Below are 14,922 nucleotides of genomic sequence, written 5' to 3'. Positions count from 1 at the left end.
GTTGCTATTTCTACCCATCGGATTCCAAACACAGGATCCTGGGTCTAACCCCTGCCCCTTCCCTTAGGCGAGCAGCTCTTCAGGTTCGCTCACTGAAGTGAGATGGCTTGCAAATCGGGGAGAGGCACACAGGGAAAAAGCTGCGTTTGCGTCAGGATTACACCACCATGTGGACTGGCCCGGTGTGCAAAGCACGTTCACGGTTTCAGACATGTGTCGAGTGTTTACCTGGTACTACAGAAACTTCTGGAGTAGTGCTCCCACCCACCTGAGATAACAGTGGGTGGACGTGGCCCTGAGGTCACACACACCCAGGTAGTATTTGCACTTTTAAATGCATGCTTCTTAAAGGGTGGTCTCAGAGCCCGAGCTGATGGACTGTGTGTGCAGTGTCATGTTAAAAACCACAAAGTGATAATCAAAAATCTGAGACAAATACAGAGAAAGGGAGCAGCTGCTACCTCTTGGTTGAAATGTAAAGCAAAGTTTCGTTTCATATTATTTTTACAAGAAAAAAATATTTAAAAAACCCCACAATACTGATGCATGCTACCACATGGATAAACCTTGAAACCATTATGCTAAATGAAAGAGGCCAGACGCAAAAGACCATACTGTGTATGATTCCATCTTCATGAAATGTCCACAATAGGCAAGTCTATAGAGACAGAAAGTACACTGGTGGTTGCCTAGGGCTTAGAGGATGGGTGGGTGCTTAAGGGTATGGGGGCCTCTTTTTGAGGATGATGAAAATGTCCTGAAATTGACTGTGGTAATGGTTGCACAATTTTGTGAATATACTAAAAACCATTGAATTGTACACTTTAAAGAGGTGAATTGTATGATATGTGAATTTCATCTAATAAAACTGATACCAAAAAAACCCCAAATCCCCAAACCCAAACCCAAAACAGAAAACAAAACCCACCACGATGCAATAAGGCATTTTATTTTTACACTTACATCAAAAGCTGGCAGGCCTCAAAGCCCCACTGCTCAGCGTTTGTGCAGGCACCTGGCAGGGAAGTTCCAGGGCCCCTTCGAATCTCCAGAGAGGCCCAGCAATGGTGTAACACTGAACTACTTTTCTTAAAGAGGGTCTCCCGAATTGAATAAGCTTCAGGCATCTGGAAACCTGGGGGCCTGGAAAGAGCCTTGCGAGGGAGGGGCCCCTGGGCTCAAGCTGCTTTAGCTTCTCAATAAATCCACCTGCAGACAGGTAGGTAAGTGCCCACGTCATCCAGACAGCTTTCAGTGAAAAAGAAATATGGAGGGAAAGCAGAATCCAATCTCACGGAAGCCTGGATTAATCTTCCTTTATTGTCTTCTATTCCCTCCTGCTCAGTATCTCATACTGTCCTGAAAAATTAAGTTCTAAGATATATTCCCACAACCCTGGGGAAATGCTGAAATGGAAGGAGGGGCTTTTCTATGAGTCCTTAGATTGTAATATTAAGTAAATAAAAGAATAGGCACCATATCACGGAGATCAATCCAAGAGACATCCTCTCGAGACTGAGATACCTATAGATATCACAAAGGTTGTGAGTCACCTTTCTTTCTGTTGTCAATACAGTTCGAGAGGGCTTTCTTCCTGAGAAAAGGATCCAGAAATCCCTTCACAGAACGTTAATTTTGTTGGCATTATCTCAGTCAGTTCTCTTATTTTCTCCTCTTAATTGCTCTCCACACCCATAAGGGGGGAAAAACCACTACCGACTTCAGCTGCCAGGTTCTAATGATAAATAACCGCTCTCTAGTGAAACTTTAATTATAGGCCAGGAGGCACAGGGCAGGAAGCACCCGTTCTAGTGGGAGGCCTCTGGCCCCCCTCACTGAATTGAGAAACCATATGAAGCTCAGGCCCTACAAGAACCTGCATGTAGCCAGGAGGCTCGACATACTTTCATGTTTCGTGGTCACCTTCTAGAAACCGTAAGGCCAAAACCACGGGGGCAGCTGCAATTTGATTTCCACATCTGCACCAGGAATTTTTTTTTCATTCAAACCTCTCCTTTGCCCTTTCACAGTGGCTAATACTGGGAGTGACTTGCTTGGATCAAAGTTAAAAGATACAACTGTAACTACAAATGCAAGGTCAGTCTCAAAGGGTTCCACTTAAACTCTGTAAATAACAGCCTTCTTTCTGAGCCTCGGGGAATGTTCGGCTCTGGAACCTTCCCACTTTAAGGCACGTCCCAGCAGTGGCAATGACTGGCCTTTTTATCTTCTAACTGAGAACAAACATGAACGAAAATATACCTTCAACTACATCCTGGCTGGTAAACATCACCTTCACTGACTCAGAAAGCCCGCTCCTAGGTATTTACCCAAGAGAAATGAAAATGTATATCCACAAAAAGACTTGTATGTGAATGTTCATAGCAGCAATATTCATAATATCCCTAAGTTGGAAACAACGCAAATGTCCATCAATAGGAGAACGGGTAAATAAATGATGGTATATCCATACAATGGAATCCTACTCAGCAATTAAAAAAAACCCAAAAAACTACTGACACATGCAACATGAGTGAATCTTACAGATATTAAGTTGTGTGAATGAAGATGGATTAAAAAAAAAACACAGCACACAATTCTGTTCATATGAAGTTCCAGTAGAGGCAAAACCAATCTTTGGTGACAAAAGTCAGAACGGCAGTTGCCTTTGCTGGGAGGGGGTATGAAGCAGAACACGATGGAAAGGAGGGAGCTTGCTAAGGGGATAGAAGTGTCCTACATTTTGGTCGGAGTGGAGGATACAAAATTCATGGAACTATACGCTTAAAATTGGTACGTCTGATTAGCTATAAGTTATACCTTAATATGAAAAGAGAAAAAAATGGCAGGACTTGCCTGGTGGTCCAGTGGTTAAGACTTCACCTTCCAATGCAGGGGGTGCGGGTTCGATCCCCTGGTCGGGGAGCTAAGATCTCACATGCCTCCCGGCCATAAAACCAAAATATAAAGCAGAAGCAATATTGTAACAAATTCAATAAAGACAAAAAAAAAATTGGTCCACATCAAAAAAATCTTAAAAAAAAAAGGCTGCTGCAGGATTTGATGGGGGTAGACGCACTATAGCTCATCACTGTAAAGGTTGCTTGATTCTGTAGAGGCCACACCAGCACCTCAGACCCTGAAATTCCACAGGTATAAGACACCCCAAAACCCAGGACAACAGCCCCTCATTCTCAGATCTGGGCCTCTGCTTGGCTGGCCGAACTTAAACTGCCCTGGGGGCCTCGCGGGGACAGGCGTATGGCAGCAGGACCCCAGAGGCCTTGGAGGTTGATATTTAGGGAGATGTGTGGCGCTGCTCAGTCAGCCTGTGAGGGACTTGCTGGTTCCCTTCCCCAACTTCCACAGCAGGGAGCCGGGGAGAGGGAGGAAGGAGCGGGGCTTCTCACAGGGTTGAGTCCGCCTGCAGGGGGAGCCCTGCCAACCATGAGGGTTCACCCCGCAGCAGGAACGCTCCAAGCTGTGTCACTGTGTCAGCTCTTCCTACCGACCTACAGGCCAAGATGTGCCCCAGACCCTCAAAGAGGGCCTTTAACAACCTGGATTAGATAACCCTGTAGCCCCCTCTGTCCACCTTGGTAGCCGGCGCCTACTGACAAGTGCAGCTCCCTGAGCATGGGGTCAAGTTAGCACAGAAAATTTGTCAGGATCATCATACTATTGACGTGTGTGTGTGTGTGTGTGTGTGTGTGTGTGTGTGTGTGTATAAAGGGCAGTGACTGTTACTGTTAAAAATATCCATTTTACACAAGGTCAACCTCTTACACACCTCAGGCTCTTGCACATGGGGCCATCCCCCCAAGGCCTGGCAGGCCTCTCTCCCCTCAGCGTTGACTTTAGCATGTCTTCAGGGGAGCCCTCCTTGAGGCCCATGTCCAACCCCTAACCCTCCCTGTCATTCCTCACCACTTTTCTAAGATGATTCCTTCCTTACCCTCCTCACTGCAGTGACTTGTGTACTGTTCGCTGTCTGACTTCTCCACTCACTCTAAGGTCGAGGAGAAGGGGGTCGGCTGGTTTGTCCTCCACTGTATAAGGAAGCACCTGGCCTGGCACATAGAAGGGCCTCAGTCAATACTGGCTAGATGGACAAATTCTATACCTGTTACCCAACACACAAAATAAAGCAAGCAAACCAAAGCCAAACCCTCTACTTTTGCTTTTGCAAGTTCAGTGCCAAAATGCATGTGAAACAGCCCCAGAAGCCACGTCTGCTTCTAGAGAGGAAGTCTCCTGGAAGCCAGTCTGAGGCAGTTTGTAACCATGACGTGCACGTCTGCGCTGAAAAGTGGACGGCCCACGTTTTATCAAAGTACCAATATCTGTGGCCAGAGCAGCAGGAGATTTCATAAGGTTAGGTCTTATGAAACTGACCAGGCAAATGCAGTTCATGAGCAATTTCATTCTCTAAAAAATGGACGGTTACAGGAAGCACAGGCTACAGATTCAATGTAGTGAACTGAAAAATGACCCACTTGGGACCATAAAACGAGGAGGGTAGGACATACATACTGACTTGGCAGGTCATCTAGCGCACTGTCTGGTGGAGCGGGGGAATGATCAGTCTGCACAGGTGTGCACATGTAGACTACAGCCCAGAACCTTGAAGCTCACAATTAAATCATTTAAAGAAAAAAAAAAAAAAATCAGAGCCACACCAGCCAGACACCAGGCCTATAAAAGGAGAGGTCAATGTTATCACCAGACGTAACACGACTACAGAAGAGCTCCCCTCCAAACCCCAACGCCAATCAAAAACAGTGCACCTTCTTATTCTCTTGGTTACGTAGAAATCTGTTAAACTGTTGGCCCAGAGAATCATCTTCATGTTTTACCCTGAGGTCGGGGGTTCTGCCACTGGCTGCTGAGGGACATGGATTCAGAGGCACAGTAGGAAGAGTACTAAGCCCAGGGTTCTAGCCTCAGCCCCTCACTTCCTGTCAACCCTGACAGCCTCACTCAGACTCCCTGAGCCACAGTTTCCTGCCCAAATTACTTAATAAAGTGAACTTTAATAAATAAAGCAGTGAACAACATGAAGAACCCTTACTGTTACACAAGTCACGAACTTTCAGTTGCTCCCTCCACGACATCAGGGTAAGGATTCTGGTCATTTATCGGACGCTTATTATGTGCCAACTGATACGAATAAGCCCTCATTTTTAGAAAGAAGTAAATAATCTAACAGGTCATAGGTAGAAAAAAAATAACTCTATATGGCTCTGGTTTTGCTTTCTGTGTTAGGAGTTGGAGAATAAGGATAGGAGAGAGAGGAGTCGGGGCAATTTTAAACAAAGTGCCTTTGGCAATTCATTCTGATTCAATGTGGCATTTTATTTTATTTTATGTTTTAAAATATTTATTTACTTATTTATTATTATTTTTTTAATGATATTTAATTTATTTATTTTATTTATTTATTTTTGGCTGCGTTGGGTCTCCATTGCTGTGTGCGGGCTTTCTCTAGTTGCGGCGAGCGGGGTCTACTCTTCGTTGCAGTGTGCGGGCTTTTCATTGCAGTGGCTTCTCTCGTTGCGGAGCATGGGCTCTAGGCGCGTGGGCTTCAGTAGTTGTGGCTTGCAGGCTCTAGAGCGCAGGCTCAGTAGTTGTGGCGCACGAGCTTAGTTGCTCTGCCGCATGGGGGATCCTCCCGGACCAGGGCTCGAACCCGTGTCCCCTGCATTGGCAGGCGGACTCTTAACCACTGCGCCACCAGGGAAGCCCCTAAAATATTTATTTATTTAATTTTTGGCTGCATCAGGTCTTAGTTGTGGCATGCAGCATCTTTCGTTTCGGCGCGCAGGCTTCTCTCTAATTGTGGTGCACGGGCTCCAGAGCACGTGGGCTCTGTAGTTGCAGTACACGGACTCATTAGTTGCTGGAGCACAGGCTCAGGTGCCCCGCGGCATGTGGGATCTTCGTTCCCAGACCAGGGATCGAACCTGCGTCCCCTGCATTGGAAGGCGGATTCTGAACCACTGGACCACCAGGGAAGTCCCTCAGTGTGGCATTTTAGAATGATCTCTGAGCTATCTGCCAAATTACAAGAGGATATACATTGAAAGTGAACAGTGAGGGCCTGAGTTCTGCCTGGTGTTTCTCTGACGTCAGCTACTTGCCAGATGCTCAGTGAGAAGAGAAGCTGGGGAGTTGGGGCGGTGGGGGTGCCTCACTGCTGAGAATGCTAAGCTTAGAGTGAGTGCATGGGGTGGGGTCCCACTCTGGTCTTTGCAGACACAGGAGCCTAGAACAGAAGAAGGACCCCCTGCTCACTCCTGGGGCCAGGGCTTCTGACATCAGCCGGCCGGGGAGGAGCAAGGGAACCAGAGTAGGATGTTTTCAGCTGCGCTCACCCCTCCGGGCTGGCAGGGGGGCGGTGGGGACATCCTGGGTCGGTGCTCTCTACCCGATGGTGTGTGTGGCCTGGCACGGTGGGTTTCTCTAAAAGCCCGGCTCCCACAACCCCACAGCAGCCCAGGCTCCGCCCACATACAAGTCAGGACAAGTCTGCCCAGTGAAAGTACACAGGACCCTGTCAGGCCCCACTGGTGTCTGGAGAAACAGTGGCCAGAGCGGTGGGAAACGGTGGTCTGCCAAAAGCAGAAACCAAATTACACAAAGGGAAAAAGAGGAAGAGCCTGTGAAATAAAAACAGCAAGGAAAGGTTTCGCATTTAACACCCACATTGTCCTACTTTCACTTTCCCGGGAGATGATTCTCTCATCCAGAACCCAGTGCCAAATGCTTGCTCAGAGTGTGTGCAGAGGCCTACGGTCACCGAGGAACTCCAAACAGCTGAACTTGAACTCAGCGCTGCCAGCGATGGGCGTGATTGGTGATGCCCTACCTAGTGGGGTCCATGGACACATACACCCTCAGAGGTGAAGATGCACCCTGAGCTGGCAGCTTTCACAGCTGCCGGCAATCCAGCCTTCTCAAGCCCTCTGAAGTGGTGCACCTGGGCCAGGTGGCCGGAAGAACCCTGGATGTCATGCAGGTCCTTCCCTGAGTGACCCACACGCGGCGGGGGGTGGGGGAGGTCCTCGAGAAGAACCAGACAGAGCAGTGTTTGAACAAGCCCCCAACCCCAGGAAGAGCCACTGGCCCTTAGGATGAGCACGGCACCTCCAAGTTCTCCGAGGAGGCTGAGGGGGTCAGCTCCCCTGCCACCCCTCCACCGCCACTCACCATGTACGAAGGAAAGATCAGAACTCGTTTGTGCTTGCCGCAAGGCCACTGGGGGTCATCCAGGAGATTCGGGTCATAGTCCATAAACTCTCCCAGGTCGCTACCTGAGGATCACACGCAAAATGATAACTAGGGCCCGGGACCTCCTGAAGCAGAAGTAGCCGGGTGAATGCCTGGTACAAAGTTAGACTGAAGAAAGGGTGGCTTCAGGTCACTGAGCTCAGAGTCACATTGCTCGCTCGGACCATCAATAAGCGTGTCTCTGCACGCCAGTGAGTGTATGCCCTGGCAGAGGGGGTTCACCAAACACTTAACACTCTCTGCCATTTTTTCCATTAAAAAAAATTATGAATTAATCTCCCTGACCCGGGAGAGCACAGAACCTCACGAGCATGAAAGATGCGGTGAACACTCACAGATTACAAAACGAGGCACGGAAAAGGCTCATTCTCTAAACCTGCAGATCAAATGAGCCTCAAGTGATTGCACGTGAGAAGCACGTTTGGTGTGAATGGTTCCGGGCAGGCTTTGCGGTCTGAAAGAACGCAAACCAGAGCAGCCACCAGTGCAAACAGCCGTCAGGGACCAGGGGTGGCCGAACATCAGCACAGCGCTTCTGAGCTCAGCACCTGGACAGGCCTAAGGAGCTTCGTGTCCACCTGGAATTTCTCTGACAGTGGAAATAATCCTGCCTCATAAAGCATTGTTCTGCCTGTGTGGATTCTCACAAAGGCTTGTACAGGCCAAGCTGGAAGCATCCAAGTCTTCCGTCAGCAGCCGAGTAAGCTCACCCGCTGTGAGAATCACAAAGGAAGTTCTCACACCTGATGGTACGTTTATGGGCCAATTATTATTATCATTATTTTTTTTACATCTTTATTGGAGTATAACTGCTTTACAATGGTGCGTTAGTTTCTGCTGTATAACAAAGTGAATCAGTTATACATATACATATGTTCCCATATCTTTTCCCTATGGCCCAATTATTTGAAGAAAGGCCAAACCTGAGCACTAGGAGAATGTAGGCGGCCAAACCTGAGCACTAGGAGAATGTAGGCAAGAACCAGGTATTTGGAGAGATAAGGAGCGGAGCGATGGAGAGAAGCCGGGGAGTCTAGCCATCTCTGCAAGGCGGCCTGGGCATGTCTCCTCGTGGGAGCTCAGGGGCTGGCGACTGAGGCCTTTCATTAAAGAGCTCGCCCCTCGGCAGGGTTGTGAGCCTGCCTGGCCCGAAATCGGCTTGCCCCAAAGTCCCGTCACCTGCAGGATGAGGTCACGCTCCAGGGCACCTGTCTTCCAATGTGCACATGGAGACCCAAGCCATACTGTCCACCAAGGCACCTCCTGCTGCAAGCTACCCAGACCAGCCAGGCCCCAGCTTACCTGTATCGAGGCTCCCCTGGGTGCTGCTCGCCCGGCCGATGGAGAGGCTGCGGTGGCTCAGGGTACGGAGCTGGGAGAAGGCGGACATGGAGTCTAAGGTGTTTCTCCGCGCTCCAAAGGCGTTCGTGGGTAACAGAAACTGGGTATAAGAAACAGTCTAAAAGGTGAAGACAAAAACGGGCCAGTGATTAACCCCGGGCAGCGTTAGGTTTGCGTTCTGACCAAGCTGCGTTGCCGCGCCAAGTTCATGTCCATATTCTCATTGCTGCAATTCTAAAATCCAAGATCCGAAAAATGAAATTTGTTTTGGCACTCATTTGTGCCAAAACCTAAACTGGACTGACTAGAGGCCATCTGTAGTTTTAATTTATCCCACTTGGCGTGAATATTCATGTTATGGGGCAGAGATATTAGTGTGTCTGATAACAAGGTACTATCGCAGAAGCTGCTAGGATGTTGTCTAACACCAGAGGCATATATCGCAGTACTTTTTCTAATCCACCAAGTGCAGAATTCTAGAATATCAGGTCCCAAGAGTCTCGGGTAAGGGACTGTGCCCTCCCATGTTCCTCTGGCAGATGCTGTGTCTATGATGCTCATCTCACTTCATCCTCCCTCCTTCCTCTGTGAACACTCAACCTTCAGGAATGAAGAGGCAACACGTGTTTTTCTTTTCACCCACTTGGAGAAGCACGGCTCATACACCCCGACACGTGAGCTCAAGGCCGATGTCATTTGGCCGCAGGGGTGACCAGTGGGAGCGGTGATGGGTAGGTCGTTTGATGCCCCAGCAGCTTTACCTACAAGCAAGCTACACTGGACGACTTCCCCAAAGACATACTTGCGTCGTCTCCATAAACAGGCTCTGGGAGTGTTTACAAAGACTGCCTGCATCCGGCACAAAAAGGTCAAGTTCATATTTCAACCTTCCCTCCTTAGACTTCAACCTAGCAGCTCAGTGAACTGTGGATGAAAGTGGGATGTGACAGACCCTGCTCGGTGGTCACTCTCTCAGGCTGAGGGACTCTTAGCCTCTCAGGACCATGGGTAGCAGAAAACACTGTCTAGTAGTGGGGTTGCTGCCTGCCGTCACCACCAGTTAATGCATGTTCAAACCACCCGCCACTCCATCCTGGAACATGCACCTGTGTGCGCACACGTGTGTGTGTGTGTGTGTGTGTGTGTGTGTGTGTGTGTGTGTGATAAAGTAGTCTCCCCTTACCCACAATTTCAGTTACTCATGGTCCAAAAATATTAAATGGAAAATTCCAGAAATAGACAATTCATAAGCTTTAAATTGTGCACCATTCAGAGTAGTATGATGAAATCTAGCACCGTCCTGCCCGGGATGTGAATCATCCCTCTGTCCAGCTGATCCCATCCCTTAGTCACTAAGCAGCCATCTCGGTTATCAGATTGATTATCATGGTATCACAGGGCTTGTGTTCAAGTGACCCTTATTTTACTTAATAGTGGCCCCAAAGCACAAAAGTAGTGATGCTGGCAATTCGGATATTCTCTTACTGTGCCTAACTTATAAATTAAACTTTATTATTGGTATGCATGTATAGGGGAAAATATGGTATACATAGGGTATACTGTACCACCCAAGGTTTTAGGCATCCACGGTGGGTCTTGGAACATATCCCCTGAGGATAAGAGTGGGTGACTGAACTGGTCAGGACCAGCATTAGTGGCGAAATAGCTGTGCTGCTATTTAACCCATGTACACACCTGGGATCGGGGACAGGCTGGCGTCACGCACCCAGAAACGTGTCCCACATTGGGTTACCCAGCACGAGCGCAGCTCGTGGTCCATCACACAGCCTCTGTTTCCTGACCCTTGTGGTGTCTGTCAAACAAGCTGGTGGCCTGGAAGCCAGGCAGCCTTACCTTCCCGTCAGCGCCCAGCTCCACGCCTTCCAGGCCAATGATCTCTTTCAGGCTCACAGCTCCTGCTGACTGTCTCCCTCCGTCCAATTTCAAATCCCTGGGGGGGATAAGCCGAGGATTAAAAATGGTTCTGTTTGCACCCAAAGGAGCCACGGAGATGTCTCCTAACGGAACACTACAGTCACACTCGCAAAAATGACAGAGAGCCCTGCTGGATGAGACCCTCTCTTTGTCCCTCCTTCTCAGCGACACTCTGTGGGTAGGTAGTTCTACCCACTTTGAAATAAACGAAATCCAATGGAACAGAGAGCCTGAAGACGAGAGTCAGGCTCAGAAGCCAATGGATTACCGACGTCCCTTCCCGCTCGGCAAGGCCATTGGCTCTTAGCTGGTCAGCTAACCGGAAGCCAGGGGGAGACCAGCTCTCGCTGCCACCCCCTTATTAGATGGGAGAAAGAAATTCTTACCCTAAACAGTTCTCAGCTTTACTACTAGTAACGAAGGAATTAAGGCCACAATAGCCACCCCAGCTTCCTTGCCAGGCCACTTAGACAATGATTATCTTTCTATAAAAGAATAACCTCCAGTGTTAACAGCAAGCATTTATAGAGCACTTCACACTTTACAAAGACTTTCACACATCCTCCATTTCATTCTTTAAAATCATCCTATCAGACAGGCGTTGCAATTATTATCCTATTTTACAGATGAGAAAAAAGAACCCAGAGCAGGTAAACAGCTCACCAAGGTCACCCTAAGAGCGGGCTGTAGAGACCGGTTTTGCATCTAACGCTGTATCTTGTGCAGCACGTCTGGCTGTGCCTCTGCTCGGGGGTAACTGCTCACATTTTCATGGACAATCCCCCTCCTTACAGTAGTTCTGACTTTCGCTGCATGTTAGAATCACCTGGGATCTTTGACAAACTACAGGCTCAGAGAGACTGCGGGTTCAGTTCCAGATCACCCCTATAATGCAAATATTGCAACAAAGCGAGTCACATGAATTTTTTGGTCTCCCAGTGTTTATAAAAGTTATGTTTACAGTATGCTATAGTCCATTAAGTGTGAAATATTATGTCTAAAAAAACAATGTACATACCTTAATTTAAAAATAGTGCTAAAAAATGCTCACCATCATCTGACAATGCAAGGTTGCCACAAACCTTCAATTTGTGAAAACAAAAACGAAAACAAAAACGCAGTATCTGTGAAGCACAACAAAACGAGGTACGCCTGTACTGTGTCTGGCTTCCATCCCCAGACATTCATTCTGATTCAGTTGGACGTGGGTGGCAGGAGTTTTAAACCCTCCCCAGGTGATTCCAAATTGCAGCTATGTTTGGAAGCTCTCTCTTCCAGCTTGGCTCTACCACACAGCGCTTATCAGTCAAAGCCGCCCCAGGCTGGCAGCATCTTGCCGTGTGGGCTGGAGGGAGGCACCCCATTCAGGGGTGTCTCCTACAACCTAAGCAAGAATAAACAAAACGTAAAGGCAAGACTGTCCAGGCCAAAGGTGAAGGAATCATGGAAAGAGAGAAAGGGAGCCAGGTGAGAGGTGGGGAAGAGACAAGAGGCCACCCCCTCCCACCTTCTAAGGAGGAAAAAAAAAAGTATTCTCTCACTTTGTTGAGCAGTCATCCTTGTCTATGGGCCTCCCATGCGTGAACTGACTCCCTGATCCTATCTGATTAATGACACTTTCCATAAGAAACACCGAAGACCTGCATCTAGTAAGTACGATATTTTCTAAGGTAGTCTCCTTGGGAGGCCAAGGTCGTGTCAAGCTCAGGATTTCTCTGGAGCCCCTTTTGGGATGAACACTAACGTCATGCAGAAAACAACAACAACAAAAAAAAGCAACCAACCCATTCCAGTCTTCAAACTTTATATGTATATATACAGTGCATGTGTACGTATGTGTGTTTGGGTGTGTATATATAATTATTATTATTATTTTTTTTTTGCGGTACGCGGGCCTCTCACTGTTGTGGCCTCTCCCGTTGCGGAACACGGGTTCCGGACGCGCAGGCTCAGCGGCCATGGCTCACGGGCCCAGCTGCTCCGCGGCATGTGGGATCTTCCCAGACCGGGGCACGAACCCATGTCCCCTGCATCGGCAGGCGGACTCTCAACCGCTGCGCCACCAGGGAAGCCCTATAATATTATTTAAAACCTTGAACACTTACTAGTTGAATCAGTGTCCCCCCACCCCAATGGACCAGATTTCACTGTAAATGACTTCAGGTACTTCCAAACATCAAACTCACCCCTTAAGGACAGTACCGAACAGGACAGTAACCCACAGAATTGCAAATACTTCGTTAGAAGGTGCACATCACCCCCTCGAGAGCCCCTAAAATGTTCTGAGCAACAGAAGTGCTCTCGGGATGCGTCTGAGTTCTCCCGCAGGGGCCTCCTCTGCTGGGGCCACGGCCACCGAGGGCTCTGAGGTCCAGGCTGATGTGAGTCATGTCACTTTATGAACATGCCATGCCAACAGAGAGACCTGTTTTCCAGTTATTGGCCTCAAATCCCAAACTGGAAGGACCAGGTGGGCTGGAACAGAGCAGGGCTCAGCAAGGCCGCCAGGACCTCAGGACCTCAGGTACCCAGAGACCACGTGCCTAGCTGCCTCACCTCCTACGTCAGCCATCGGGGCAGCTCTCAAAAGACTTCCTCAAGCAATTAAGGATGGAGACGATGACTGCACCAGGGCAACTAACAAAGGGAAATGCCTCCAGAGCAAGAACCCGAACAAGACATGGAGGCAAAAATAGCAGTGGTGGGAAAGGCTGGAGAGGCCCAATGGCAGAAGACCAGGGCCTGAGCTGGTACAAAGAAGCAGAGCCTGGCCTTTGGTTAAAGGACCCACGGCGTGCTTCTGCAGACTTACTGCGTTTCCAAAGCCTAACCCAGCAAGCACGTGCCTCAAATTCCCAGCTCTCAAAGAACTGTCTCCTTGATTCCACTTCACCCAGATGGAGGATGTTATTTAGGACTGAAACGAATACAAAAGCAGGGAATATCTTTATGGGATGAGAAGACCAAAAGAAATAAGGAGTATTAAAAGAGGCCCCTATTAAGAGTGCTCCTGTTGAAAAAGAATAGATACATGTATAACTGAATCACCCTGCTGTACACCTGAAACTAATACAATATCGTTAGACAACTATGCTCCAATACAAAATACAAATTAAAAAAAAAAGAGCGCTCCTGGATGGAGAGCTGGCTACAGGCAGGTACAGAGTCTCAATCCATGTCTGTATCTTGTCTACTTGGTGTCTGATGTGTGAAGATGCTTAAAGAAGTGCTTACTGAACAGAGCTAGTCTGACTCTTTGCTAGTTCATAAAGACAGCACAGAAGGTGGGTGTTTTGCCATCGTGCCCCTTTGCATCTGTCTCAGTTTGCTCCCAGGCTCACTGCTTCCCTGGGGCAGCTTTGCCTTTGCCTTTGCCAGCTGGCCCCTAGATACTGGATGCACACACCCCAGTTCGCAGAACCAAACCAGCCACCTTCACTCCACACTCTTCTTCTTCACTCCTCCCCCATGGGAAATGGAGCCATAACAAAAGTTATACTTCTTGTGCACACATGAAATGCAAGACTCCTCTCCATGAGATAAACCCCAAGTCCCATTTAAAGGAACAGGGATTCTTAGACTGTCCAAGCACCTCCTGGACACTTTGGACCACACGGAAGAGAAAGCGTGATGGGCAAAACTCCACTACCCCTGACCACGGGCACTCATCTTTCGAGAATTACTGTGCCCTTCTGCTTATTGCAGCCACCCTTCCCGCTGGCGCTTTACTTGTATCTTTCTACTTTCTAAATAACTACGGCATGCTGAGAAAGAAAATAAGCCAGGAGAATAGTGCATCCACCCTCACCGGCTACTGAGAAAACACACACTGCTCATTATAGTCCAACAGAAACTCCCACAGTGAGGGAATCTCCTCCATCTGAGCTGTCCTACAGGGCATCCACGAGCCACATGTGGCAATGGAGCACTTGCACTGTGACCAGTTGACTGAGAAACTGAATTGTTAATTTTGGGTATTTTTAGTTAAAATTTAAATAGCCACATGTGGCTACACTACGGGACTAATAAGTCAGCCTTTTTGCAGTGGCCTGGCCACTTTCTTCCCATTGCCTCTGAGGATGTCTCCATTCCAGGCCCCAGCTCACAGAAGAGACCCAGAGTGGGCGGGGGAACAGAAGCAGGACCCTGTGGATGGAGCCAGAGCACACCAATGAACAATGAGCAACGGTGCTCCCCAAGTTCACAGCATTCCAGGTCCTTTGTGCATCCTGGAGGGGAGAAGGGGGTGCCCAGTGATAATTAAGTCTGAATTTCCCTCCAGCCTTGTAGAAGGGAGTTTATATTATTCATATTATGTAAACTAAAAAAAAAATGCTACATTTCTTGTACACCAAA

At 48.4% G+C, this 14,922-nt stretch overlaps 1 protein-coding gene across 7 annotated transcripts in view; it reads right to left on the bottom strand.

Moving 5' to 3' along the window:
- The window catches only part of CABLES1 (Cdk5 and Abl enzyme substrate 1), a 109,391-nt gene that overhangs the window by 13,182 nt on the left and 81,287 nt on the right, over positions 1 to 14,922 (bottom strand). For 2 of the 7 annotated variants that reach the window (XM_082641603.1, XM_082641604.1), the window contains 3 exons: positions 10,486 to 10,582; positions 8,593 to 8,749; positions 7,210 to 7,313 (listed from right to left, as the gene is read on the bottom strand). In XM_082641603.1, the coding sequence (XP_082497729.1) occupies positions 7,210 to 7,313; positions 8,593 to 8,749; positions 10,486 to 10,582 (358 nt within the window). The other 5 variants (XM_082641607.1, XM_082641606.1, XM_082641608.1 and 2 more) reach the window with 5 other exon arrangements.

The sequence above is a fragment of the Mesoplodon mirus genome (assembly GCF_964341445.2).
Source record: "Mesoplodon mirus genome assembly, chromosome: 13".
Lineage (NCBI taxonomy): Eukaryota > Metazoa > Chordata > Mammalia > Artiodactyla > Ziphiidae > Mesoplodon > Mesoplodon mirus.
Note: the sequence above shows the minus strand (reverse complement) of the source record. Positions and strands in the feature narration are given on the sequence as shown.